Source organism: Furipterus horrens, unplaced genomic scaffold (assembly GCF_987537825.1).
Source record: "Furipterus horrens unplaced genomic scaffold, mFurHor1.1.pri manual_scaffold_16, whole genome shotgun sequence".
Taxonomy (NCBI): Eukaryota; Metazoa; Chordata; class Mammalia; order Chiroptera; family Furipteridae; genus Furipterus; species Furipterus horrens.
The window spans coordinates 401,112-427,282 of NW_028327186.1; the positions used below are offsets into that span (position 1 = coordinate 401,112).

At 47.6% G+C, this 26,171-nt stretch overlaps 1 protein-coding gene across 1 annotated transcript in view; it reads left to right on the top strand.

Annotated features, from left to right (window-relative positions):
- Positions 1-26,171, top strand: part of HERC2 (HECT and RLD domain containing E3 ubiquitin protein ligase 2) — a 176,397-nt gene that overhangs the window by 3,716 nt on the left and 146,510 nt on the right. Inside the window, exons 3-7 of the mRNA XM_090263730.1 lie at positions 9,344-9,458; positions 21,347-21,484; positions 22,896-23,115; positions 23,876-23,976; positions 24,582-24,738. Coding sequence (XP_090119856.1) covers positions 9,344-9,458; positions 21,347-21,484; positions 22,896-23,115; positions 23,876-23,976; positions 24,582-24,738 — 731 coding nt within the window. The remainder of the gene's footprint in view (positions 1-9,343; positions 9,459-21,346; positions 21,485-22,895; positions 23,116-23,875; positions 23,977-24,581; positions 24,739-26,171) is intronic.

Here is a 26,171-nt window from a genome sequence, read left to right on the forward strand (position 1 = left end):
GGCAGTCACATGTTCTGCCTCTCTATGATTATGTCATTTTGAGAATGTCATATGGCATGTGACCTTTTGAGATTGGCTTTGTTTACTTGGCAAAATGCCCTTGAGGTCCATCAGCATTGTTGAGTATATCAGTAATGAGACCCGGACCATTTGTTTGTCTTTTCTTTAATCTTCAATTTAAAACGATTAAGCATAAACATTAGCTCTTAAACTTAAATTTAAAATGATTAAATGTCCACATATATATTGTCATTTAATGCTTAGAAAAATCAGTAGATCCAAAAAATGTAAATATGGACATCTTGGTAAATTCTGTTTTCAGGTTTTATAGTTGATAGATGCAATGTAGAAATAAATGAATTTGTAAATACAGGTAACTTAATTTGTGTTCATAATGACTTGTGATTACTTTCATGTATTTTTATTCTTTTTTAAAAAAAGTTTTTATTTATTTCTAGAGAGATGGGAAAGGAGGGAGAAAGAGAGGGAGAGAAACATTGATGTGCGAGAGATACATCGATCGGTTGCCTCTCACACACCCCTAACTGGGCACCTGGCCTACAACCCAGCCACGTGCCCTGTCTGGGAATCGAACCGGTGACCTTTTGGTTTGCAGGCTGGCGCTCAATCCACTGTCTCTCTCTTTCTCTCTCTCTCTTTTTTTCCTCTAAGAACTAGCTTTTAGCTTTGTTTCTTGGAAATAAACTAATAGTTTTAAAGGGAAGTAAGTGAGGTTACTACCAGACATTTGACAGCAAGGCTTTATGCAGAAGAAAATTGAGTAACATATTTCTGGCCCCCAAGAAAAGAAAATGTGAGCCATGATTTTATGTTCTAGCCAAACTGACTTTCCAGGTAAAAAGGACACAAACTTATCCGTGAGTGAGAGCTCGGGAGACACGTTCCCTTGGGCCCTTCCCGAGGAACTGAGCACGCAGAGGTCTGAGATGTCTGACTACCTGTAGATCCGCATGAAGCCTGCTGGTGGGCATCACTACTGGAGTTACGTGCAGAGCCTGGATTAAATGAGTTTTAAAAGGGAGGGAGGACACTCCAGCGTCATCGCAAGATGTCGATTCAGCACGGGAGGAGACAGATACCGTGTCACTCCCGAGTCGGACTGCACAGCCATTCTCGGCGGTGCAGATAGACTCTTAAGAAGCTACACCATCGTCTCTCGAGACGGACGGCTGCCGACGACGACAGCATATAATAGCCGTCTTGTTCTGCAGTGTCTAATTATTAATTCTATGCATTGAAGTGTTCACTTGAGATATATTGTTTTTATCTCTAGAGAGGCCATTTTCGTGTATTTCATTTCACGTGTCATCCTGTTCCTGTTCTATCTGTGAGCATGTGGATCATATCTGTAATAGAGCTTTTACTGTTCTTATCTGCCAATTCCGTCATCTCAGTCATTGCCAGATTTATTTCTATTGATTGATTCTGTTATTTCTGTTGATTGATTGGTCTGGTTTTGGGCATGTTTGCATGCCTGGTAGTTTTTCATTGAATGCTGGACATTATAAATAATGATGTTTTTCTGTGCTGGATTTTGTCTTATTTCTTTAAAGAGCCTTACTTTTGTGTGGCGTGCATGTAAATTACTCGGTCCATTTGACCTTTTCAGAGCTTGATCATCATGCTTGTTTGGACTGATCTAGGACATCCTTTAGCCTTGGGCTGGTTTTTCTGCCCTGTGAAGGCCGTATCCTCAGGCTGTTGTGTTGGGACGTCTTTCCATTCTGGTGGTGGAAACACCACGTTTTCCCAGAATGTGGATCATGGGGATTCCTCCTCCTCTCTCATGACAACCCCAAGCCTTGGAGATTTTCTCATCCTGTGCTCTGATCAGCCAGAGACTTGTGTCCCCTCTTGCCGTCTCTAGAGATCACCTTCTCTCTGCAGCTTCCTCCTCTCCCGTGTTCTTGTTATTTTGACCTACTTATAGCTGATTTGTCTCCCCAACTCAGCAAGGCCTCTGGGGTCCGTTGGGTTCCCCTTTCCTGTGCGGCTGCCTGGGAGCTGCTCCTAGGCAGTAGCTTGGACTGTTGCAGGCCTTACTCCATGTGATGCCCCGCTCAGGGGTCACAGTTCTGGGCTGTCTGTTAGCCAGTGTTTGAAAACAGCTGTTTGATATATTCTGTCTGGTTTTCTGCTAAAGAAGTTAATCTTTCATCAGTAGAAGCAGAGGCTTTATTAATCTGCTTATAATCTCATTCATTGGGTTAAGTTTTAGATATTTTGGGGGTCTAGATTTTTCATGTTTTTGTTTAAACGAATTTTATTGAGCTGTTTAGTAACGTGCATTTATTTTAAATGTGTAGAGCGTTTTGGCAGTTTAACTGCCACATTGTGTACTTTTTATTAGTTTCCAGTTTTCCGTTGAAATTTCAATCTGATCTTTCCATTGCTCGAACATATCAGACCTTGCACAGCCTATGGAGTCCTTGACCGCGCCGCCTCCCCCCTCTGGCGTGACACCCCAGCGTTCCTGTGGGCTGCCCTTCCGTGTTCCGTCCGGACGTCATGTCACGCAGCGGGGCATGGGTTCTGGTTTCCCAGCTGCCCACCACGTAGCAGACGACACAGCCTGGAAGGTGGGGGACAGCAGGAGCCAGCTCCCTGTGGGGTGAACAGTCACCATTTGGCGAGGAGAGATAAGGGAGCTGGCTATTTGATTCCCGCCTTTTTGCTTCCTCCCTTGGCCTGTTCTGTGGTTTCTCCTCTCAGACCTTGTAGAAGAGCCCCCCCTGCCTGGTGACTGCGCCCGCTGACGTGTGCTGTGTCTGCGGTCCGCCGTGGCGCGGGGGCCGGGGCGGAACACAGCGTCAGCAGGCTTTTTCTGGGAACGGCCAGGTAGCAAGTGTTGCTGTGGGCCAAGTGTTCCCCGCACCAGCTGCCCACGTCTCCTGCTGGCCTGCGAGAGTGCTGCCGAGCAAAGCGGGCTCGGGACGTGGTACCGCGTGTAAGACCCAACAGTTAGTGCCGAGAGCAGCAGGTCTTTATTTACAGTATCCGGCCTTGGGGGAGCTGTGGGCACTTCAGCTCAGAGCCCTGTTCTCCCCGGGACGCAGCGCTTCCCTTGCTCCCCAAAAGGCTATAAACCAGAAGCATGCCCGGCAGCTCCCCATCCCTACCTGTCAGCTGCCTCCTTCAGGATCCGGGCTATGACGTCATCAGCCTCCATGTAAAAGTCCAGGAGAGCATGTCCCGTGCTGCACTGGATCCCGGTGACGTCCAGGAAAGGCACAGCCCTAAGCGAGTGTCCTCTGCACGTGTCCCGACTTCCAAGAGTCCAGAGAGTCCGGGTCTGCAGGGCGGAGTCCTGGTGGCTTCGGGGTCAGCCGCCGCCGGCCCGATCGCAGCCGCAGCGAGCGGGACCAGCCTGTGACCTGCACAGCTGCCTGCGCGCCGGCCTCACGGCGGGCCGGGGTGGCCCTCTGCGTCCTTTCGAACGCGTGGCCCGGCGTGCCAAAGCGGCTGCCGCCTTGTTTTTAAACCCTGACTGAGGCCTGTGGCTCAGTCCGTGCGGTGACCTGTCCTGGCCACTCGCGGAATCTCACGCAGGCCCCGTAAGCTTTCTTGTCACCATTCTGTGGTCAAGGTCCCTCCCATCCCCTTGGCGCTGTGGAGCGGCCACAGCCGTTCGCGTAGCTAAGAAACGAGCCACGTGCCGTGGATACGCGCAGGCGTCTCTCGGGAACGTGGCCCCGCCCACTGCGTCCCGTGCCCCAGCTGCTGGCCTTCCGGCCCCCCCCTTACAAAAGCAGCCGCAGACGACACATACAAGCGAGTGAGGCTGGGCTCCAGTAAAACTTCATGGGTACTGAAGTCTGATGTCATAATTTTCAGGTGCCATGCAATATCTTCCTTCTCCTGATTGCCTTTCAACCACTGAAGAGTGGGGAGAGCATGCTTAGCTAGTCCGTGGGTCACATGAGGTCCGGTGGTGGGCCAGACTTGGCCTGTGGGCTGGGCTGTAGTGCTGACCCCTGTAGTAACAAGCTGTGTCAGAGGCTTTACGGGCTTTTAGTCTTATTTTTAATTTTTATTTTTAGAAAGATTTTTTATTTCTTTTATTGATTTGAGACAGACATCAATTTGTTGTTCCACTCATTTATGCACTCATTGCTTGATTCTTGTCTGTGCCCTGACGGGGAATCGAACCTGCAACCTTGGGGTATTCGGATGACGCTCTAACCAACTGAGCTACCCGGCCAGGGCCTGAGCTCCTTGTCCTGTGTCCCCTTTCCTCTTCCTGTCCGTGCTCTGGGCTGGCATCTGCCAAGTAGTGTCAGCACTTAAATCCATTGCTCAGGCTCTCCTTTTTAGACAAAGCCTGTGTTTACTTTTCTGTTTTCTGGATTCACTCTTGATCAGTTTCTGTTGTCCTGTTTTTTCATTTTTCAATCATGTGGTCTTACCTATTATTATTTTTGAATTCCAGATTTTGCATGTAAACTCTTATGATCACTTGAGGCTCTGGATAACAACATGCTCCTCCAGAGGGGATTATCAAATTAGCAGCCCTAGTAATGCCAGGCCACTGCAGCGCTGTCGGGAACTGAGATGCTCAGAACCGGGCTCCTTCCCTGGGAGGGCGGTCGGCTTCCACCTCAGCTGCGCTTCCTGTGCGTGTGGGCCATGGAGGTGCCCCTCACAGCATGGTGGTGTGTTTACCGGTACCCCTGCTCCCTCCCCCGTGGGAACGCTGGCTCCAGCCAGCCTGTCTGAGCAGCTCGAGGTCTCAGCCCTGCTCAGGGCACTGGCAGGTGCCTGTCGGGAAACAGCCTTAGGCCCTGTAGGCTGCCCTTCTTGAGTCCCAGGCTTGCTCAGCTTCCTTGCCGCCTATCTGTCTATAGACAGATGTACTTTACGTTTCTGCCTGACCTTTCCAGTTGCTCTGGAAATTCATTCTTAGAATTTTTTTGTGCTTGCTCTGCTCTCCGGAGTTCAGTAGGTGCTCAGTATTTTTTTGCAAGGCTAAGAAAAGCAGATACCTTTGTTATAGTCATCTGCAGATATTTGAACAGACAGCGTTTCAGGCATATTCTAAAGATAGGAAAAAGAAACATTTTCTAACCTGTAAGTTAATCAGAATGCCGTTTATTGACTTGATGTATTCTATTTTGGATGATACTGGGTAATTATATACTTGTGAAGCAGTCATTTTATTTGTTTTTAGTAGTCATTTTATTTATTTGTTTTTCAAGAGAGGAAAAGGGAGGGAGAAAGAGGATGAAAGAAACATCAATGTGTGGTTGCCTCTCACACACCCCCAACTGGGGACCTGGCCTACAACCCAGGCCTGTGCCCTGACTGGGAATCGAACCGGCGACCCTTTGGTTCGCAGGCTGGTGCTCAATCCACTGAGCCACAGCAGCCAGGGCTGTTTTAGTAGTCATTTTAGTAGAGACCTTAAAGGTCGCCTTGCCCAGTCCTTTCTGGTGTTGCAGTGTCAGTAGCACCCATGTGGGGGCCTTGACCGCTCCTCACCGCACTTGTGGGTGCACGCTGTAGTGTTGGTGAGAAAGAACGAGTTTGGGAGTTAGGCGTCTTCCCCAGTTCTGCTCTGACTGCCTTGGTGTTGTGTGATCTTGGTCAAGTACTTGAACTTCTATTCAAGTTCCCTCAAAACTGGGCCTATCAGGACCTCCCTGACCCTGCTGGCTTCTTTTCAAGACTTTGCCTTTACTTGCTGTGTCATGTTAGAGATGTGACGTAAGGAGGTGAGCAAAACGGAAAAGGGTCCTAGCATGGAATAGTACTAGTTATAAGTATCTGGATTCTGTACAAAAAAAGTTAAGGAAAATGTAAAACCTCTATTGTCACCCATTGGGAAGTTTTGTGTAAGTTAACTTCTAATAAAGACTAAGTGTAGACAGTTGTACAGACACTTTTCAAAAAAATGCGTTTATTTATTTTTAGAGCGAGGGGAAAGGGAGAGAGAAAGAGATGGAGGGAAACATCAGTGTGAGAGAGAAACATTGATTGATTGCCTCTCTTATGCCCCCGACCCGGGACTGAACCTATAAGCCAGGCATGTCCCCTGCCCGGGAATTGAACCTGCGACCCCGCACTTAGCAGGATGATGCCCAACCACCTGAGCTACACTGATCAGGGCTGTACAAATACTCATAAATTGACAAGTTGAAGTGATTTTTATTCCCCATGCAGGCTGTTCTTCCAGTGCTGTGGTTATTCTCCACTGTCCCTGGCCGCTTTTCCTGGGCATCTGAGCTTCCCACCCAGTGCCCTGGGATGTTCTCCTTGGGGCTTCGTCTCTGCCTTCCATGGTCTGGCTCCTTCAAGTCCTCCTGCAGCATGCTTGCTTCGTTGTCTTGGTCATATTCCTCCTTCCTGACGCCTTTCCATGCTCCATCCTTGCCCTTAGAAGGGTGGTTACTGGAGTCCTACGCTCATTTCCGTCTTCGGCCCTCAGTCCCTGGGGTGCCCCATCTCCACCGTCCACGCAGCTGCCCTGCGCTTCGCCCTGCTGACACTGCCCGAGCCATAAAGAATGGGCAGTGGTAAGAGTTCTTACTTCCACATTAATAAGCTTCTTCCGTGGCTTATTCTTTACACGTTTCCTCTTATGGCCTTTTCTTTCTTTTTAGTAGCTCTAAATAGCAGTGTTTTTCAGCCTGGGCTGCTCCTCAAACACTGGTGCCTGGAGCCCAGCCACGCTGGGGTCATTCCAGTGTGCCGGCGGGGATCAGGACGCTGGTCCACAGCCGCTGCTCTGCCCTCGGCGTCTCCTCTAGGCACGGATTGGAATCGGGTTCTGACCGTCCCAGTACAGTCTGCGTCTGCATTTGTTACGTGTGTGTAGAGAGGAGTGCCTCGTTTACGTTCAGGGGTCAGTGCAAACCTCAGTGGCCGACACCGAGACATTCTCCATTTCAGTTCTGTTTCCAGCCTCTTTTTCACCTTTCCCGTCGGTCCCGTTGGATCTCAAATGTCCTAAGTATTCTACTTTGTCTTGGGTTAGGTTCTCATCCTTTCTTGGGGGAGGGCAACAGCTCTTGGCAAAGGCCTCCTAAGTTATCTTCTCTCCCTCTAGTTTCTTCCTCTGTCTTCATCCGTTGCCTGAGCACTGAAGTTTTGTTGTGGGTAGAAATCAGGCTCTTCCACGGGATCATGAGGAAAGCATTCCAGGGACCCACGCACAGGAGACTGTGGTGTGGCAAATGGCTTATTTGGGTGGAAATCTGCCCCTGGGTTTTCAATGTCCCATCTCCCTCTGTCCTGCCGTGGAAAAATTCCAACCTTGACCTCAGCAAGGCCAAAAGAAAAGCCAACATCCAGAGTTTCTGCTTCATGGTAAAGCTTAGACTTTTGGAGCCCAGAGAGCCTGCCGCGGGCCCTGGTAGCCGGTAGATCCATGTGGTCAAGAGAGAGAGAGAGAGAGAGAGAGAGATGGGGAGACAGAGACAGAGGCAGAGAGACAGAGGGAGAGAGAGACACACACATGGATTGCTTGCCTCCTGTACGTGCCCTGACCAGGAATCGAACCCACAACCTTTTGGTGCACGGGATGACACTCCCACCAACCGAGCCACCCCGCCAGGGCTCAATTCTTGCTCTATTATAGAAACCGAGACTGGAAGTAGTGGATGTGTCATGAAGGTGGTGTATGCTGGAATGGTGACAAGGAACTATGATAGTGGGTCTCCTGAACCAAGAGAAGGCCCAGCCTTTCACTAAAAGGGGGGCAAATAGATGCATCTCTTATAGTGTGAAGTGGCTTGTGCGTCTGATAAGAGGCGTCTGCGGCCCCTGCAGTTTGCGGGGTGGTTGCCTTTCTTTTCTGGGTGCCTGCCACGCCCCTGCCCGACAGGCAAGAGCATTTTTATTATTTTTGTTTCTTAAAAATGGTTTTTTCTTTTACTGATTTTTTAGACTTGAGAAGGGAGGAAGAGAGGGAGAGAACACTGATGTGAGAAAGAGAACACTGATTGGTTGCCTCTTGCACATGCCCTGACTGGGGACCCGACCCGCAACCCAGGCAGGTGCCCTGACCGGGAATCAAACTGTGACCTTTCAGTTTGCAGGACGCTGCCCAACCCACTGAGCCCTGCCAGCCAGGGCTGTTTTTTCCCTTTAAGTATCAGTATGGATGTAAATGTTTTATTTACATTTGCTGTCCACTACAGTTGTTATATATTTTGATGCTCATAATTGTTCGAAATCTGGCCAGTGGTCCCCAACAGGCTTTGACCCGCTTTTTTGGTGCAAAAACAAGATACTATAGGCTCACTTTGTCAGGTCTGGTCCTCGGATCGGCCTGTTTTCTGGGAGCCCAGGTTTTATAGAGGGAAGTGGTGCTTAGAAGCCACTGTGTGGGCGCTGGGTGTGCTCATCCCTGCTAGAGTGCCGTTGCTTCTAGCTCCTTTCCCGAGGTGGGCGAGCAGGTGTATTCAAATGTGAAGTCGTACTGAGATTTCCAGTTCCAGTTCTTAAAGAGTTCCTTGATTTTATCTCTTTTTCACCTAAAACCTTAGTTTCTAGTAACACCAACATACTTATCATAAGCATAGGTTTTGTTATGTTAACATTGCTATATCTAACAGTGTACACGAAATAGTAAAATTTTTAATGTCAAAACTGTGATTATCAGTAAGACCAATGTGTAAAGTTTAAGTTTTTTTCCCTTGGACTTTATATGACTAAAGATGTGTAGTTCAGAAGGCCCTTGAAATACTTTTCTTCTTTTCTTTTCTTTTTTTTTTTTGAAAGACTTCCTTAATTTTTAGAGAAGGGGAAGGGAGGGAGAAAGAGAGGGAGAGAAACATTGCCCGGTTGTTCCTTGCACTCACTCTGACTAGAGGCCGAACCTGCAACCCAGGCATGTGCCCTCTCTGGGAATCGAACCCGTGACCTTTTGCTTTGTGGGTTCACACACAACCAAATGAGCCATGCTGGTCGGGGCGAAATTCTTTTCTTTTTGATAAACTTAGGTTTATTGGCTTGTTACCAGTTTTAGGTTTTGGCTTTTTATGATTGAACTTCTAACTTTTGAAAATGGTAATTATTTATTGTGTTAGAAGTCACAACATACAGGGTGTTCTCAAACCCCTTCCTGTGTCCCATAGGTAGTCATTGTTATTTGTTTCTGGGCACAGGCTTTGGGCGTCTTTTTTTCTTTTACCTTACACAAAAGTTAGCATATTATACCCGCAATGATGTACTCTGTGCCTTTTTCACTTAACTGTTTTTCTTGGGATAATTTTTTATTAAATGTCGAAGAGGAAATGAGATTTTTTTTCCATATCATTACTGAAGAATATCTGTGTGAGTACGGTCACCCTGTAAGTTTTGTCTTCTCTGTCGTTGCCAGCTTGCATTCACCAGAGATGGCCTCTGTGGACTGTGGAATGAAATGGTTAAAGACGGGGAAATTGTATACACCGGGACAGAATTAACCCAGAATGGAGACCTTCCTCCTAGAAAAGGTAAGGGCCCTTAGTACTTTTATTTTGGTAAAGACATTTGTAAGTTACATTTTGTAGAATGTTTGGAATGTGCTATAGAAACAGGAGTGTCTGAGCATAACTCTTTGAAGTTTTATTTCACTTTGGTGATTGTTATCTAAACATATTACAGGCTGCCTGAATTTTATTGTTCTATGTGCATTGAAGGCCTTTTCATTATAAAACCTTCTCACTGGGGTGTCGTTCCTCTGATAGCTGCAACTTATAGGCATGCCAGTTAATATTCCTTCTTTTAAGTTTTTTGAAAAAGACTATTTTTAGAGAGAGGTGAAGGGAGGGAGAGAGAGAGGGAGAGACACATTGATGTGAGAGGGAAACATTAATCTGTTGCTTCTCGCAAGTCCCCAGCTGGGGACCTGGCCCACATCCCAGGCACGTGCCCTGAGCAGGAATTGAACTTGAGACCTTTCAGGTTGTGGATGACGTCCAACTCACTGAGCCACACCGGTCAGGGCTTGTCTTTTAAGTTTTGAAGTATGTCTTGTCTTGGCTAGCTATAAATGGTCTTTTTTTTTTTTTTAATCCTCACCCGAGGATATGCTTAGAGAGGAAAGGCAAGGGAGGGGGAGAGAGGGGAGAGAGGGAAAGAGAAAGAGAGAGAAAGAAAAAAAGAAAGGAAGGGAGAAAGAGACAGAAACATCGATTGGTTGTCTCCTGTATGTGCCCTGACTGGGAATTGAACCCACAAACTTTCGGTGTATGGGACGATGCTCCAACCAACTGAGCCACCTGGCCAAAGCAAATAGTAATTTTTAAAAATTATTTTTTATTTAAAAAACTTTAAAAAGTTTTTCAAGTACAGTTGACATGTAATATATTAGTTTCAGGTGTACAAGGTAGTGATTAAGTGTTTACATAACTTAGAAAATGATCGCCCTGATAAGGCTAGCACCCATCTGACACCATACATGGTTATTACATATTATTGACTATGTTCCCTGTGCTGTATTTTACATCCTTGTGACTTTTTATAACTGGCAACTTGTACATCTTAATCCCTTCCCTTTCCACCAGTCGCCCCCAAACCCCCTTCTGTCTGGTGACCATCAACTTGTTCTCTCTACCTGAGTCATGTTGTTTTGTTTGTTCATTTATTTTGTTTCATAAATTGATTATTATAAGATTAAGTAGAAATAGTTAATTCTTAAAATTTTCCTGCATGACTCCTTTTTGGAAGCCTTTGGCCTGTGGATAGGACTTGGTCCCTTATTTTATTGTGTCTCGTCCTCACTGAAGGGAAGTAAGTACCAGGGAACATGTTTGCTTAGGGTTGCAGTTAGGAAAACTTGATGAGACTCTCATTCAGTTGATCTAGACTTCGGCTATGAATTAGAATCACTGTTGAGGCTTAAAAATAAATGGGTGCCTGTACCCTCCAACCTGTAGAATATGAAAAGCCCCACTTGAGACCCACTGCTGACGTCTGTTCGTCCCACTTTTGGGAAGTCATCAAGATGGATAAAAATGTTATATTAGGAAATAGTTCTTTTTCTCTTCGTAGAATGAATTGGGATAGTGTCCGCTTGAGAATACATTGGAAAAACATTAGTATATCTTTTCATTTACCATGTCTATTAGAGTTATCCCGTTTTCTTCCCTGATACTTGACTGTGAAAGCTTCCGCACACCGTGAACCACAGAGACACACACCGAGCTAGCGGCCGCACACCCTCCCGCAGACCCACCACCAGCGTCTCTGCACGTGGGCATCCCAGGCCCCCCGGCTTCTGTCCATCTGTCCATCGGTGCGGCTTCCCTAGACACTTGCGTGCATGTAATTAACTCCATCCAGTTCAGTTTAGATGCACAAGGAGAGGCATCTGTTGTAAGTTTACTGTTCCACAAGTTCTGACAGAGTGTCCTCTGTGCAACTTAAACCTCACTCAGTGTCCCCCGACCCCCCAAACCCATATCCCTCCCAGCCCCCACCACCCCGAGGCGGCCCCTGGCCTGGCCCTTCTCGCCCGCCGAGGAGCTGGCCTGTTCCAGAATGTCCCGGAGCGCTGTGTGGTCTCCTGTGTCTGGCTTTCTTCACGCCGTTGTTCTAGAAGTGTCAGCAGTCCCTTCTCTGTTTGTAGAGGTGCGCGCCTCTCCTTTCCGGCCCCGTGTTTGTTGCCGCATTAACACCAGGTCGCCCCCATGTGCTCCAGGAGACGCGAGTTCCAAAGGTGCTCTGAGGAACGCTAGTAATTACAGTGAGGAATTCCAAGTGCGTTTCTTATTACGTTCGACGAATGTTTTTTGGTCTTCTTTAAAAATCATGTTAGAAAGCAAAGCATGATTGTTCTTCATGTGTGTCCTAACTGAATAGGTTTGGGGGGTCATTTTTTTGATATTCAGTAAAAGTTTCTATTTTTAGCACGGAATGATGTATGACTTTTATGATTAGAAAATGCTCTTTTTCCCACAGATGTATTTATACATATCAAATTGCATTTTCTGTGCATTATTTTGGTCCATTGTACTGTAGCTGACTGTGAGGAAGGCACAGCTCAGAGCAGAAGTTCCCCAAATGCAGTTCCTCTGCCGTGTTCCCCGGCACCACTTACCGGCGCCTTGTTTGCTGCGCTTCGCAGGTGCTGCGACGTGTACAAATGGAGGTTTGCGGCCGCCCTGCATCCCGCAAGCCTCCAGGTGCCAGTTCTCCAACAGCGTCTGTTCACTCTGTCTTATATTTTGGTGGTTCTTGTAACGTTCCAAGCGTTTTCATTAGTATTGTATTTTTCATGGTGATCCGTGATCAGGGATGTTTCTTAAATTCTCACTCGGGGACACTTTTTCATTGCTTTAGAGAGAGAGGAAGGGAGAGGGAAGGGAGAGGAACATCACTGTGAGAGAGAAGCAGCGATTGCTTGCCTCGCCTCTGCCCCCAGACTGGGGCTCGAACCTGCAGTGTAGGTATGAGCTCTGACCAGGAATCGAACCCGCAACCTTTGGCTACAAGACAACCCTCCAACCAACTGAGCCACACTGGCCAGGGCTATGATCAGTGATCTTTGATATTAGTAGGCAAGACCCTCCACCAGCAAAACGATTACAAGTCACTGAAGGCTCAGATGATGGTTTGCATTTTTTAGCAATAAAGTATTTTTTAATTAAGATACGTACATTTTAAAAAGACTGTGCTGTTGCATACTTAATAGTGTACAGTGTAATGTAAATGTAATGTTTACAGTGCGCTGGGAAATGAAACAGAGAGAACCACGTGCCGCTTCAGTGTGGCGCGCGCTTTATTCTGGCGTTGGGAACCCCACCTGCACTGCGCTCTGTGCCACCGCCCCTGGCGTCGCTCTCCCTGTGGTCCAGCTGGGTCCCTTCCCGGTTTATTTCTGCGCGAGTGGCTTTTAATAACTTGCACCTCTTGTGGGATAAACGCTCCTTTCGTTTGCAGTCACATGTGGAATTTTTTGTTCCTACTCATGAGGAGTGAGAGCTCCGTTTGGGGCCTGCTACACCCAGGACTCGCTGGGCTGTGCCTCCCACTTCTGCAGGGGAACGACTTTTTTTTTTTTTAAATTTAAAGATTTTACTTATTTTTAGGGAGAGGGGAAGGGAGGGAGAAAGAGAGGGAGAGAAACATCAGTGTGTGGTTGCCTCTCACACGCCCCCAACTGGGGACCCAACCCACAACCCAGACATGTGCCCTGACTGGGAATCGAACCGGTGACTCTCTGGTTTGCAGGCCGGTGTGCTCAGTCCACTGAGCCACACCAGCCCGGGCTCAGGGGAACGACTCTGATTAACAACGTCTTTAGGGTTGTTTGTATTTATTATTTGGAGGGAAGGTAGAGGAGGGAAGAGGATGAAAGGCAAGTGAGGCGTCTAGGAAAGATCGACTAAGCTTATGGTTGCTTTTGTCTAGGGCTGGCTTGTGTGAAGAACCTTATTTTACTGTCAGCCTCTTCTGTCCCTGCAGATAGAAACAGTATCAGCCAGGACTTTGCTTGGCTGCTGTATCTTTTCTTGAAAGTGTTTTCTCATTATTTCCTTTAATCTTCAACACTACCAAGAAATAGAGGCCACAGTTTGCAACATAACAGGGGGCAGAGTTAGAACTTGAAGTCAGGCCTCCTGAAGAAGTGTGGTTGCTTTCTCCATTACTGTACACGGCAGGTGCATTTATTGGTATAGGGCTGGCTTTTTGTAGTTCCATGGAGCTTACTTTGGCTTTATCTGACTTATGTAAATGTGGTGATGGAAGTTTTTTGTTTTTGTTTTCTTGGGGACAGGGGGTGCTAATCAGCATTCTTTAGTTATGTGTGAATTTTAAGAGCTCAGAGATGAATTTTTGATTTCTTCTTGGAATATGGATATTTCCATTATATCCTGGGTCATTCATTGGCACTTTGCTGCTGGTTTTGTAGTTTTTCTTTGGAGGATGTGAAAAAGCATTAAACGTGGCCTGTCTCTCAAAGAGCTCAGGATTATTTAGGCGTAAAAGGCATCCTCATACCAAGGTAGAGAACTGGGTGACAAAGAGCCCGATGTCACCCACAGCCGGGGCTGGAGGACGCAGGGGTGGAGTGTTTCCTGTGGTTTTACTGAGCTCAGGGAGGCCTGGCCTGGGCTCCGGGGCAGGTGGTGTGAGGGCTCATTGGGGAGAATCCAGGGGGACGGCTGCGACAGCAGACCTGGCAGTGGGGGTGCAGGGTGACAGGGAGCAGGGGTCGGATGGAGGGAGGGGTGCTCCTGTGGGCACCCAGCTGCTTGCAGATCCTGGGGGCTATGCCTGCTCATGCAGTGGACACTCCCCACGTGAAGCCTTTATACTGTAGGGTCGCAAAGCACTGCCCAGGGGCCATACAAGCCAGGGAAAGTAGCCCTGGCTGCTGTGGCTCAGTGGCTTGAGTGCCGGCCTGAGAACCAGAGGGTCACCGGTTTAATTCCCAGTCAGGGCACGTGCTGGGTTGTGGCCAGGTCCCCAGTTGGGGGCACGTGAGAGGCAACCCCACGTTGATGTTTCTCTCCCTCTCTTCCTCCCTCCCTGTCCCTCTCTCTTAAAAAAAAAATGTTAGGGAAAGTAGTCTCTCCTCCCAGCAGTGGGGACTCAGAACCAAATGTGATCCCTTAGCCCAAGGCCTCTCACACCCTGTGACTCAGCAGGGTCCCCTGGGGCACATGGACAGACACCCAGGGCCGGCTCCACCCTGAGTGTGGTTCTGTGGAGTTGGGATGGGGCCTGGGAATCTGCGTGTCTAACCCGCTTCCAGGTCCCGTTGCTGACGCCTGCTTTCTAGGGAGCGTGTGGAGTCCGTGGGGGGGGGGGCGGGCGGGCGGGTTAGCGACCCAAGGGGAAGGAGAGCTGCTTCAAAACACCAACGTGCCCCCCAGCGAGCGACCGCAGTTGGAGCTCCCGCAGACATGGCTTCTGCCCTCCGCAGTTCTTGCGTTGGCTCCTGAGTCCTTGATGGGAAGCTTAGCCCCCGCTGGGAGCTGGGAGGGTGCTGTCAGCTTCTGCAGGAGCCCCTTCCCTGCAGGACGGCCGGGCCGCGGCCCTGCCGTGGTGTGTGCGGGCTGAAGCCTGCTGTCTGGCCTGTGGCTCTGCCAGGAGCAGACAGTGTGGCTCAGGGCCCGGCTCAGCGGTTCTGCTGAGCACCAGGGTCAGAGGGGGGGCGGGGACGCCCCAGGTGGGGGCTTCGGGGCTGCCCTGTGAGGCTTTGGTCCTGCTCCCCCTGGGCCTGCACGCGTCCCTGGGGCCTGTCATGGTCGGGGACCTGCAGTGTGTGTGTTCAAATAACATTCCACTCGCACGAAGTGGATCTGGGGGACCTTAACTCCGTCTTTATGATTTGCTAGCTCTTTGCATTTTGGGGCCCTGAAGCACAGGGAAGCTCTGATGATAGTGGTGAGCTAATGAAGAAATAAGGGGCACCCCAACTGGACCTCATTTTATTTCCAGCCTTCCTCCCGCTTGTGGGTGCCGCGTCAGGGGTTCCCTGACGTGGGAGCCCGCGTTTGCTGTTCTGGTCATCCAGGAAGGGCCAGAGACCAACTGGGTGAGAAAACACCTTGGCAGCTTGTGCCCTGGCCGGGCGGCTTGGTGGCGCGTTGTGCTGTACACCGAGAGGTCGCAGGTTCGATCCCTGGTCAGGGCGTGTGTGGGAGGCATCCGATCAGTGCTTCTCACGTCGATGTGTGCCTCCTCTCTCCCTCTCTTTCCCTTCCCCCCGCTCAGCAATCAATAAATCTGTGACCTTGGGTGAGGATTAAAAAAAAAAACCCACCTTGCCAGTTTTATAGCTCAGAGGTTAGGGTCCGATCCCGGGAAGGGGCTTCAGACAGGAGGCTGGCCTGGGCTGCAGGCGGGGTTCTGTGTCCCAGACGGGAAGCTCAGCCTGGCAGAGAGGGCTCCCGCTTCTGTTTATTGATCAGCTTCGTCAGTTCCAACCCGTTTTTGCAGGTTTTGTAACCAAGGCAGATAAAGTTCACTTTTCCTCCAATCTTCTACAATTTACTATAATATATCCGTGCTTGCTTGCCTCTTACCATCTACTTTCCTGTTGTGACATAACTAGACATTTTTCTTTAAGACAGAAATGACTTTCTCCCTCAAGAAAGCATTTACCATTCTGCATACATATTTATATTTCTCTGCCACCATCCTCTCTGGTTCAATCGCAAACCATTCATGTTGATTACAACTTTTATCCAAATCAGGTACCTTTTAATTCAGATCATGTGTGTATGTTTTCTGACATCAAATATGTGTGTGCATGTCATTTTCTCCCACGAATTCCATAATTCTGACACCAGCTGGGAATCTAGCAACTCAGGCCGGCTCTGCCTCTCACCTGCTGACGTCAGCTTGGTCTCGCAGGGCTTCCTCCAGATGCTGCCCCAGGCTGCGAAGTCACGGCTTTCCACGGGGTCCCCTCAGGCTCAGTAATTCCTTAGAATCCCTCACAGAATGCAGGCAGACATGACTTCCTTTGATCCGTTTCTCGTCAAGGATACAGCTCTGGATCCAGCACAAGAAAGAGGTGCTCGGGCACGGTGTAGGGGAGGGGCGGGACCCTCCGCGCCCCCTCTGGGGGCACCAGCCTCCCAACACCTCCAGCTGTTCATTAACCTGGAAACACCCCAGTCTCCTTGTTCAAGAGGTTTTATGACTTAATATCCAGTCTCTCTCCCCTCTGTGGAGGTCAGGGGGTGCGGCTCATAGTTCTCACCCTCTTACCCTGTGTGGTCTTCCTGGTGACCAGCCCACCCCCTGAAACCAGGCAGATGCCCCGCTCTGAGCTCATCAGCGTAAACTCAGGCGTGGGGGAAGGGGCTCTCTCTGCAGCAGAAGCCTCTGCTGGTCTCAGTAAGTCCCAAGGGTTTTAGGGGCTCTGCCCAGAACTTGGGGCAAAGGCCAAGTATATATATTTATTATTCCACAGGTGTAAAGGTTGGAGGTAGCCCTGGCTGGTGGGTCAGCTGGGTGGGGTATCATTCCATGCACCGGAAAATTGCGGGTTTGATCCCCGGTCGTGGCGTGTAAGGAGGCCAGATCAGTTTCTCTCTCTCTCTCTTTTAAAAGCAATAAAAAAACGTATCTTCAGGTGAGGATTAAAAAAAATGTGGGAACTAGGGTTAGAGCATTGAGCAGACCTCTGGAGCCCACGTTCATTTTCAGAGCCCCATTTTACATGCTTAATGAACTCCATAAGGGGTGCCAAGGAGTTTCTGCCTCTGACAGCGCCTGTGCCCGGGGTCTGACCTGCCGATCTCGCTTAGCGTTTGTTCAGGGCTTCACGGCGTAGCTGTCAGTTAAATCAGTTAATGTGGGGCTGGTGTCTTCAAGTTAACCAAAGGCTTGTGTGTTGTTTTTAAGCGGCACTTGAGAACAACTTCATGTGAAAATGTTGGTCAGAATTTTATAATTCAGTAAGAGCGACCCTATAAGCTGATGTTTTCAGTCTTAAACGTGTGAACGCCGCGCCAGGTTACCTGGCAAGTAGAAAGTAGGAAATTCAGGTTAACGGGATTCTCCTTGAGAAGCAAAGCCGAGGCTTAGAGTGTGTGTGCTCTGCCACCTGCCCCGCTGTTCCCCTGCAGGGAGCGGACACAGAGCCGTTCGTAAGCAGCTGCCAGCCCCCTGCCTTTCCTGGGTTCGTCTGTATGAAGGGGATTTGGATTCTCTGTGTAAAAGGGCTTCTAAGCTGGCAGTTTCCGAGATTTTCTTTCCTCCAACGTTGCTGTGATGCAGCTGACAGCTCGCCTTAGGTCAGTGTAGGGGCTGCAGCCCGACGGGTACGTGCACATATCGTGGCACGATCGCCGCCGTCAGGTGAGGCAGCCCTGGCGGGTGTGGCTCAGTGGGCTGAGCGCCGGTCTGCAAACCAAAGGGTCGCCGGTTCGATTCCCAGTCAGGGCACACGCCTGGGTTGTGGGCAGGTTCCCTGGTTGGGGGCGCATGAGGGGCATCCAATCGATGTTTCTCTCTCACACCAACGTTTCTCTCCTCTCTTTCTCCCTCCCTTCCCCTCTTTCTAAAAACAAATAAATAAAACCTTAAATAAAAAAAAATAAGGTGAGTTAACACCCATTACCTCACATAGTTACTTTTGTGTGTGTGGTGGGACCATTTAAGATTTACTGTCTTAGCAACTGTCGAGTATGGAATGCAGTATTGTTACCTCCAGCCACCATGCTGTGCTTAGTCCCCTGTCCTTGTCTGTCCTCTTATACCTGGAAGTCTGTACGGCAGTGACCATCGCCCACTTGCCCCGACTCTGGGCCCTGGCTCCACCAGTTGACTCTCAAAGAGTTTGGCTTTTTTAGATCCCACGTATAAGTGGGTCACACAGTATTTGTCTTTCTCTGTCCGACTTCATTTTATAAAGTCTTAATCATCCATGCTGCTGTAAATGACAGGATTTCCTTTTTTATGACTGAATACTCCAGTGCGTGTGTGTGTTGCGCACATACAATGGAATATTTTGTAAATATACATAGCTCACACTTCATTTATTATCTGTTCATAGACACCTACATTGCTTCCATGTCTGGGCTCCTGTAAATAATGCTGCAGTGAATATTGGACTGCAGCTAGCTTTTCGAGTTACTGTTTCATTTCCTTCGGATATATACCCAGAAGTGGAGTCACTAGGTCATCTGATAGTTCTGTGTTTAATTTTTTGAGGAACTGCTGTACTGTTTTCCACACCGGCTGCACCAATTTACGATCACCCCAACAGTGCATGAGGGTTCCCTTTATGAGAGATGATCACCCCCCAGGAAAGGCTGGCCAGTATTTAAAGTATTTGAAGTTTCTTTCCTGGGGACTTTGGATTTCTATTTTATAAGGTTATATAAGCCTTTACTATTCTTTTTAAACTGATCAGACTGGGAGTACCACCAAATTTAATAGAATTCATAGTTAATTTAACAGTTTCATGCAGAGGTAAGAAAGTACACACAATGAGTTGTGTTTGACATCAAGTGTCTGCTGGCAGCATAGGATTTTCTCTTGAATGAGTCTGAATTGTAATTATCCCAAGTTCCACCACCATCTCATCTGCCCCCAGATCAGTCTGGATGGCATTTTGGTGTCTGGCCTTGGCGTTGGCAGTGAGGTGCACCTGCTTGTATTGCTTTCCTCTGTGTCTCTCATACCGCCGCCTGTCCCCCCATCCCTGGCAGCCACTCCTCTCTGCCCATCACTGTGGTTCCGTCTTTTTGAGAATGTCACGTAAGTGGAATTATACAGTATGTCTGTAACACTTTGAAATAGACTTCATTTGCTCAGTAGTTATGTCTTTGAGGTTGTGTGTATTGATAGTTTTTCTTATTGCTGAGTTATTCTTCTTTTATTATTTGAATATACCATGGTGTGTTTATCCATTCACCCATGGAAGGGCATTTAGGGTTTTTTGTTTTGGTTTTTTTTTGTAATTATAATAGTGTCTATGAGCATTCCTTTACAAATTCTGCATGAATATAATTTCCATTTCTCTAGGAAAAATGCCTAGTGGCATGATCGCTGGGCCGCACGGTGTATGTTTCACTTTATATAAAACTGCCAAACTGTTTTCCAAAGTGGCTTTATGATTTTGCCTTCCCCCAGCACTGTGCGGCAGCGCCTGCTGCTCTGCATCCTTTTCAGCACTTGGTGTTATCACTATTTTTTAAAAGATTTTATTTATTTATTTTTAGAGTGAGAGGAAGGGAGGGAGAGAAACATCACTGTGTGGTTGCCTCTCACGCGCCCCAGCTTGGGACCTGGCCCGCAACCCAGGCCTGTGCCCTGACTGGGAATCGAACCGGCGACCCTTTGGTTTGCAGGCTGGTGCTCAACCCACTGAGCCACACCAGCCAGGGCTATCTATCACTATTTTTTATTTTATTTTATTTTATACTCTTACAAGTATATAGTGGGATCTCATCATGTTTTTAATTTGCATTTCCTTAATGACTGATGACATTGAATAACTTTACACATGGTTATTTGCCACCCTTCTATCCTCTTTGGTGAAATTTCTGTTTAGATCCTTTTATTAATTACTTAATTAGGTTGTTTGTTTTCTTTTTGTACAGCTTTGAGAGTTGTTTATACTTCGTGTTCTCATTACAGGCCTGTTGTCAGGTGTGTGATTTGTAAATGTGTTCTCTCAGTCCCTGCCTTGGTTTTTCCTTCTCGCCACGGTGCCTTTTAATTTTTCCTTTTGTGGATTGTGCTTCTGGTCTCATTGTGCTTTCTGCCTGGTGCTTGGTAACAGGATTTCTCCTTTGTTTCCAGGAGCGATTTGTCCCTTGTTGGTTTCATATATTTTTAGATACTCCTTACTGTTTGTAATATGATATAATTTCCTCTACAGATTTAGACACATATTTCTAATTGTGTCATTTAGAAAAGTAATTTATAAAGTAAGAACCTTCTAGGGTAGGACAAGCTTACGCTTCAAGGTTAACCCTTTGAGTGCCATGTGTAATATGAAATTGGATCAACATGAGAAAAAGTTATATCAGTATATAACCTGACCTACAAAAAAAGAGAACAAAACAAAATATGAATTATTCCATTGTTACTTACATTTATAGCCATCGAAAAAAGAGTCTCTGGGAGCGATGCTCGCACTTTTGGGGAAATTTGTCAGCGTCACTCACAGCGATGTTGGCACTCAAAGGGTTAAGGTTAATATTTTTCTTCACTTGTCTTGTAAGCAGTTTCATGACATTTCTTGACTGAAACTTGAACTTGACAATGTCCTAAAACCACAGTTCTCAACTTCCCTTTGTGTCCCCGAGCTTGATGGTGGTGGCCCTGTTGGCAGTGGAGTAGGGCAGTGTATAGAGTTGAAGTGACGTCCCCTGGATGCATAAGCATTTGGGGATCACTGGATAGAAGCAGTTAGTATGAAATTCAAGTATGTCATTACCGAAGTCTAAGTTTCTTAGTTGTGAAATGTAGTAGGAAATTCATGGGATATTTTGGAAGACATGCTTCAGGAACTAGTATAAATGACCCATGGACATGAACAACAGGGTGGGAAATGACTTCGGGGTGGGGGGAGGGACAGGGGAGAGCAACGGGGGGTGTGTGTGCGAATGGGACAACTGTAATAGAGCGAGGATTTAAAAAAAGCTAAAAAAAAAAGACATGCTTCAAAGGAGAATTTGAATGCTATATCGATTTCTTTATTAAAAGGATGACTGGGGTTCATTTCTTTGTAAATCACACTGTACCTGTGATGGTGGTAATTCATCTAATTTTCTTTTTAAAAAAACTATCAAACATTCAGCAAATGATTTGTGTTGTAACAACATTTCCATTTCTGGGAGGGACATTTGCAAAGAGGCTGACAAGCGATGTTACATTTTGAAAAGCAAGTTACAAATTAAAAGAAAATTTTTTAATTTTCCAGATGATGGTGTTGATACTCAAAGTGGAGCAAAGAAAGAAGATCTGAATGATAAAGAAAAAAAGGATGAAGAAGAAACTCCTGCACCTGCATACAAGTCCAAGGCAATCCTAGAGAGCTGGGTATGGGGCAGGCAACCAGGTACTGTGCTCTGGGATTCTGGTGCTTTGGAAAGCTGGATCTGGCACTCAGTTTCTGGGGACATACCATAGATGACTTTGGAGGGTCATGGAGTTTTAAAAAACTTAGGTTAAAAAGTTTTTATATTGTAATAAACTATACATGATACACAATTTACAGTTTCAGCCATTTAAAATTATTTTTTAGTTCTATTTTTTAAAAGAGTTTTAAAATTTATTTTTAGAAAGAGGGGAAGAGAGGGAGAAGGAAGGGGTGAGAGAAACATTGATGGGTTGCTTCTCGCATGTCCCCACCTGGGGACCTGGCTGGTGGCACGTGCCCTGACTGGGACTCGAACTGGTGACCTTTCTGTTTGCAGGACGATGCCCAACCCATTGAGCCACACCAGTCCAGGGCACAGTTTCAGCCATTTCGAAGTGTGTAGTTCAGTGGCGTTAAGTAAATTTACACTGTTATGCAGCCCATTGCCGCCATCCACCTCCAGAATCATTTCATCTTGCAAAACAGAACCTCTGGACTCATTGAATCATAACTCCACTCTTTTTGCTACCTCGGCCCCTGGAAACCACAGTTCTGCTTTTTATCTTTAGGATTTTGACTAATCTCTATACGTGGCGGAATCATGTAATATTTGTACTTTTGCGATTGGCTTGTTCTGTTATTTAGCCTAATGTCTTCAAGGTTCACCCGTGTCGTCAGAATTTCCTTCCTCTGTAAGGCAGAATAGAATTCCCCTCGATGTGTAGACCCTGGTTTACTTACCCATTCGTCGTGGGTGGGCCTGTGGGTTGCTGCCACCTTCTGGCTGTTGTGAGTAATGCAGCTGTGCACATGGGTGGGCCGAGTCCGCTTTCAGTTCTGCGTGTGCGACCTCGGAGCGGGCGTGGGAGTGGGATTGCTGGATCACGTGGGGATTCTGCGTCTGCCTGTTTGAGGTCCTGGCAAACTGTGCCCAGGGGCTGCCCTGTGTAGTCCCCACCGGCGATGTCTGAGTGACCCCGCGTCTATGCTGGGCAGTCCTATTGAGACAGTGTTTTGTTTTGAATTTGGTTTCATGGCATGAATAATGGACAGAGTTTTTCTCTCTGTCTAGGAAATGTGCTGCTGATAAGTGTTAACTTTATAATTTTGGGTTAAAAACTGCCCCACAGCATTTACGGAGAGCCAGTGTACCATGGTGGCCAAGAGTGGTTTCTCCCATGTGTCCTGCTCATCTGGGTGATCTTGGGCAAGTTCTCTGTGCCTCGGTTTCCTGCCCCATAAAATACATTGGTTGCTGTGAAGATTAAAAACTGCTTTTGCCACATAAGATGCACTCAGGTGTTAGCTGTTATTACCCATTTTATTATCAGTACAACCACCTGTGCCCAGGATAACGAGAGGTTGGACGTTTTCTTGCCTTGTTTTCCAGATGTGAACGAGCTGAAGGAGTGTCTTTCTGTGCTAGTCAAGGAGCAGCAAGCTCTGGCCATCCGGTCGGCCACCACCAGCCTCTCAGCCCTGAGACTCAAGCAGAGACTGGTCATCTTGGAACGGTATTTCATTGCCCTGAATAGGACTGTTTTCCAGGAGAATGTCAAAGTGAAGTGGAAAAGCAGCAGCGTTTCTTTGCCTCCGATGGACAAAAAAAGGTAACCATAGAATGAAGAAGAAATTCTGATACCAGCAAAATAGAAAATCCCAAATGTTTTGTCCAGGAAAGTTCATTGAGGCTTTTAGTAGAGTTCCTTTTTTGTTTTTATGAAGTTTTAATCTTGCTTTCCCTTTTTGAATATTTTACATATTTAGACAATGGCTTTGCCAGTTTGCTTGTATAATAACAGGCAGTATTGTATAATCTGTGCCATTATGTTATTTATTTACTTTTAAAAAGCTTTTATTTATTTATTTTTAGAAAGAGAGGAAGGGAGGGAGAAAGTGAGGGAGAGAAACATCAATATGTTTGTGTGTGCCTCACACACCCCCAATTGGGGACCTGGCCCGCAACCCAGGCGGGGTCCCAGGCGTTTGTCCTGCTGTCCTGTGTGCTCCTCAGCCCTACCGGCCTGTTCTTTACGGCGGCAGCTTTAAGGCCCCACTCTCTCTGTTTATCATTCTCCCCTCCCCCCTAGCTGATAACCTCAGCTTCCTGAGATCTTTTTTTGTGAGCAGTTTTGCAAGTCATTTAATATTCTTTTTAAATGTCCTTTTCCTTAAAGAGAATACTCTTCCTTTACAAAGGACATTTGGTAAAAGTTTGTAAAAACGAAGCTAAAAATCACTGGTGACCCTGCCACCTAAAGAAACCCGTTGGCCCCGTGTTGGCACGACTCCCTGCGTTGATGTGTTTGATTCGGTGGGTGCCCCTTCCTCTTCCTGACTCGTGGTCGCCACCCCTGTGTGTCCCCCCAGCTCCCGGCCCCCAGGCAAGGGGGTGGAAGGCCTCGCGAGGGTTGGGTCCCGAGCCGCCCTGTCCTTCGCCTTTGCGTTCCTGCGCAGAGCCTGGCGGTCAGGTACGTGTGTCCGGGTGGGGGCGTCGGGGCTTCTGTTCTGCCCTTCAGGAGGCTCGGCCGGTGGCCACCATGTGCCCGTGGGTCTGTTGCGTGTGCCGTGGGTGCCTCCTTTGCCTGAGTCATACATGGCAGGCTCTAGGGTCTGATTTTTCAGGTCTGTGCTTCTTAAAAAACAGTGTAAGGAGACTTGACTCGGGGTGGTGCGCACACAGCCCAGCGTGCAGATGACGTGTTGCGGAATTGGGCGCGAGAAACCTGAAAAATTTTGCTCCCCAGTGTTACCCCAGTGCGTTCAATAACAAGGAAAAAAGTATAAAAACCACTGCAGTGCCGCAGGGCTGATTTATCTGCTAGGACAGTAAGAAGTTAGACTTGCTCATGCCAGTCACGCGTGCGCAATTGACTTTGGGGGTGGCTCTGTTAAATTTTAGTCTCTCGAGCTCTTGCAGGGCCTCACTGAGAGGAAGGTGAGGGCTGAAGATGGGACAGTGGGGTCCTCTGGGGCTGAGCGCTGGGTGGCTCGCCCAGGCCGGGGTGGGGGGCAGCTGGGCTTGTGCGCGGCCCCGAGGCGTGGGCAGCCCCCGCTGATGCGCATGTGTGTCCAGGCGAGGACGCGGACCTGTGCAGCGAGCTGCTGCAGGAATCCCTGGACGCCCTGCGAGCCCTGCCCGAGGCGTCGCTCTTCGACGAGAGCACCGTGTCCTCCGTGTGGCTGGAGGTGGTGGAGAGGGCCACCCGCTTCCTCAGGGCCGTCGTGACGGGGTGAGTCCGCCTCTGCGCACCTGCCTGCACGCACGCGGGGGGCGCATGCCAGCCTTCTTCATGGTTTTACTTGTTTTATTTTATTTTAATATATCATTTTTAATAATTATAGTTACTTTCTCTCTTTTTAAACAAGATTTTTTACTTAGCTATTTTTAGAGAGGGGAAGGGAGGGAGAAAGAAAAGGAGAGAAGCCTCAGTGTGTGGCTGCCTCTCGCCCACCCCCAACTGGGGGCCTGGATCACAACCCAGGCCTGTGCCCTGACTGGGAATCAAACTGACAGCCCTTTGGTTTGCAGGCTGGCTCTCAATCCACTGAGCCACACCAGCCAGGGCTATTTCTTTTTTCATCTTTTTATTTTCCAATTACAGTTGACATACAATATCATATTAGTTTTATGTGTACAACCCCATGATTAGACATTTGTATATCTTACGAAGTGACCCCTCTGATAAATCTAGTACCACCTGGGACCGTGCCCGGTTATTACGGTATTACTGACCGTATTCCCTGGGCTGTGCTTCCCAGCCCTCGTGATGCGCGGTCACTGCCTACACTTCCCACTTCCTCATGCATTGAGCACCCATGGACGCCTCTGTGAGAATTGCATGCCCCCCTCTGAGTGATGGGTGTTGTCTTAAGAGACAACATGGGACTGAACAATTACTCAAGATGAACATGTTTAAATCTACATCTAGTCTTTTTGGTAGGAAAGATTTGAACATGAACCATGACGGAACTCTGGTCTTGGGTGCTGTGTATTTTTCTTAATGGCTTTGAAATTTACAGAACATGCAGACGTTCAGTACAGAATTCAGCAGAAGAAAAGTGAGTCTCTTCTCATCCCCTTCACCAGAGGTCACTGCTGTGTCCCTCCCAGCCAGCAGGGCCATCTGTGGTCTCTGCCCACAGGCTGTGCATTTGGCTTGCCAGAGCACTGTGGGCTGGGGTCCCTGAAAATAGGCTTTGAATTAGCTTCAAAAATTCCATTGTAATGGTGATGTTGCAAGATCCTCCCTTCCCCATCTTGGGTTAAGAGGACTTGTTATTTATTATTTGGGAACAAAGAGAAGTTAAAATTGTTTCTTTGATTGCAGATAAAAATAAGCATAGACATATTGCCTTTCAATTTGTAGGTGGTTTTAGAATTCAGTCCACCTCCAGTTCTGTAGAGGAAGTGTTGATACTCTAATAGACTTATATGTCATTGAAACTAGAAACAGATCTAAACATCTTTCTGTTATTGCTTTGAATAATGATGGAAATAATTTTATGCTACTGAAACTTGGAATATGTCTTCTAATGCAGTCATCTTAAGAGTATCTGAATTAATACTTTTATTTAAAACATCAGTCTACAAGTTAAAGTCTCTATAAAATTTGAGTAGCCAATCTCAGAGAGCTGATTCTATGATAGATATTAAAAATGAATT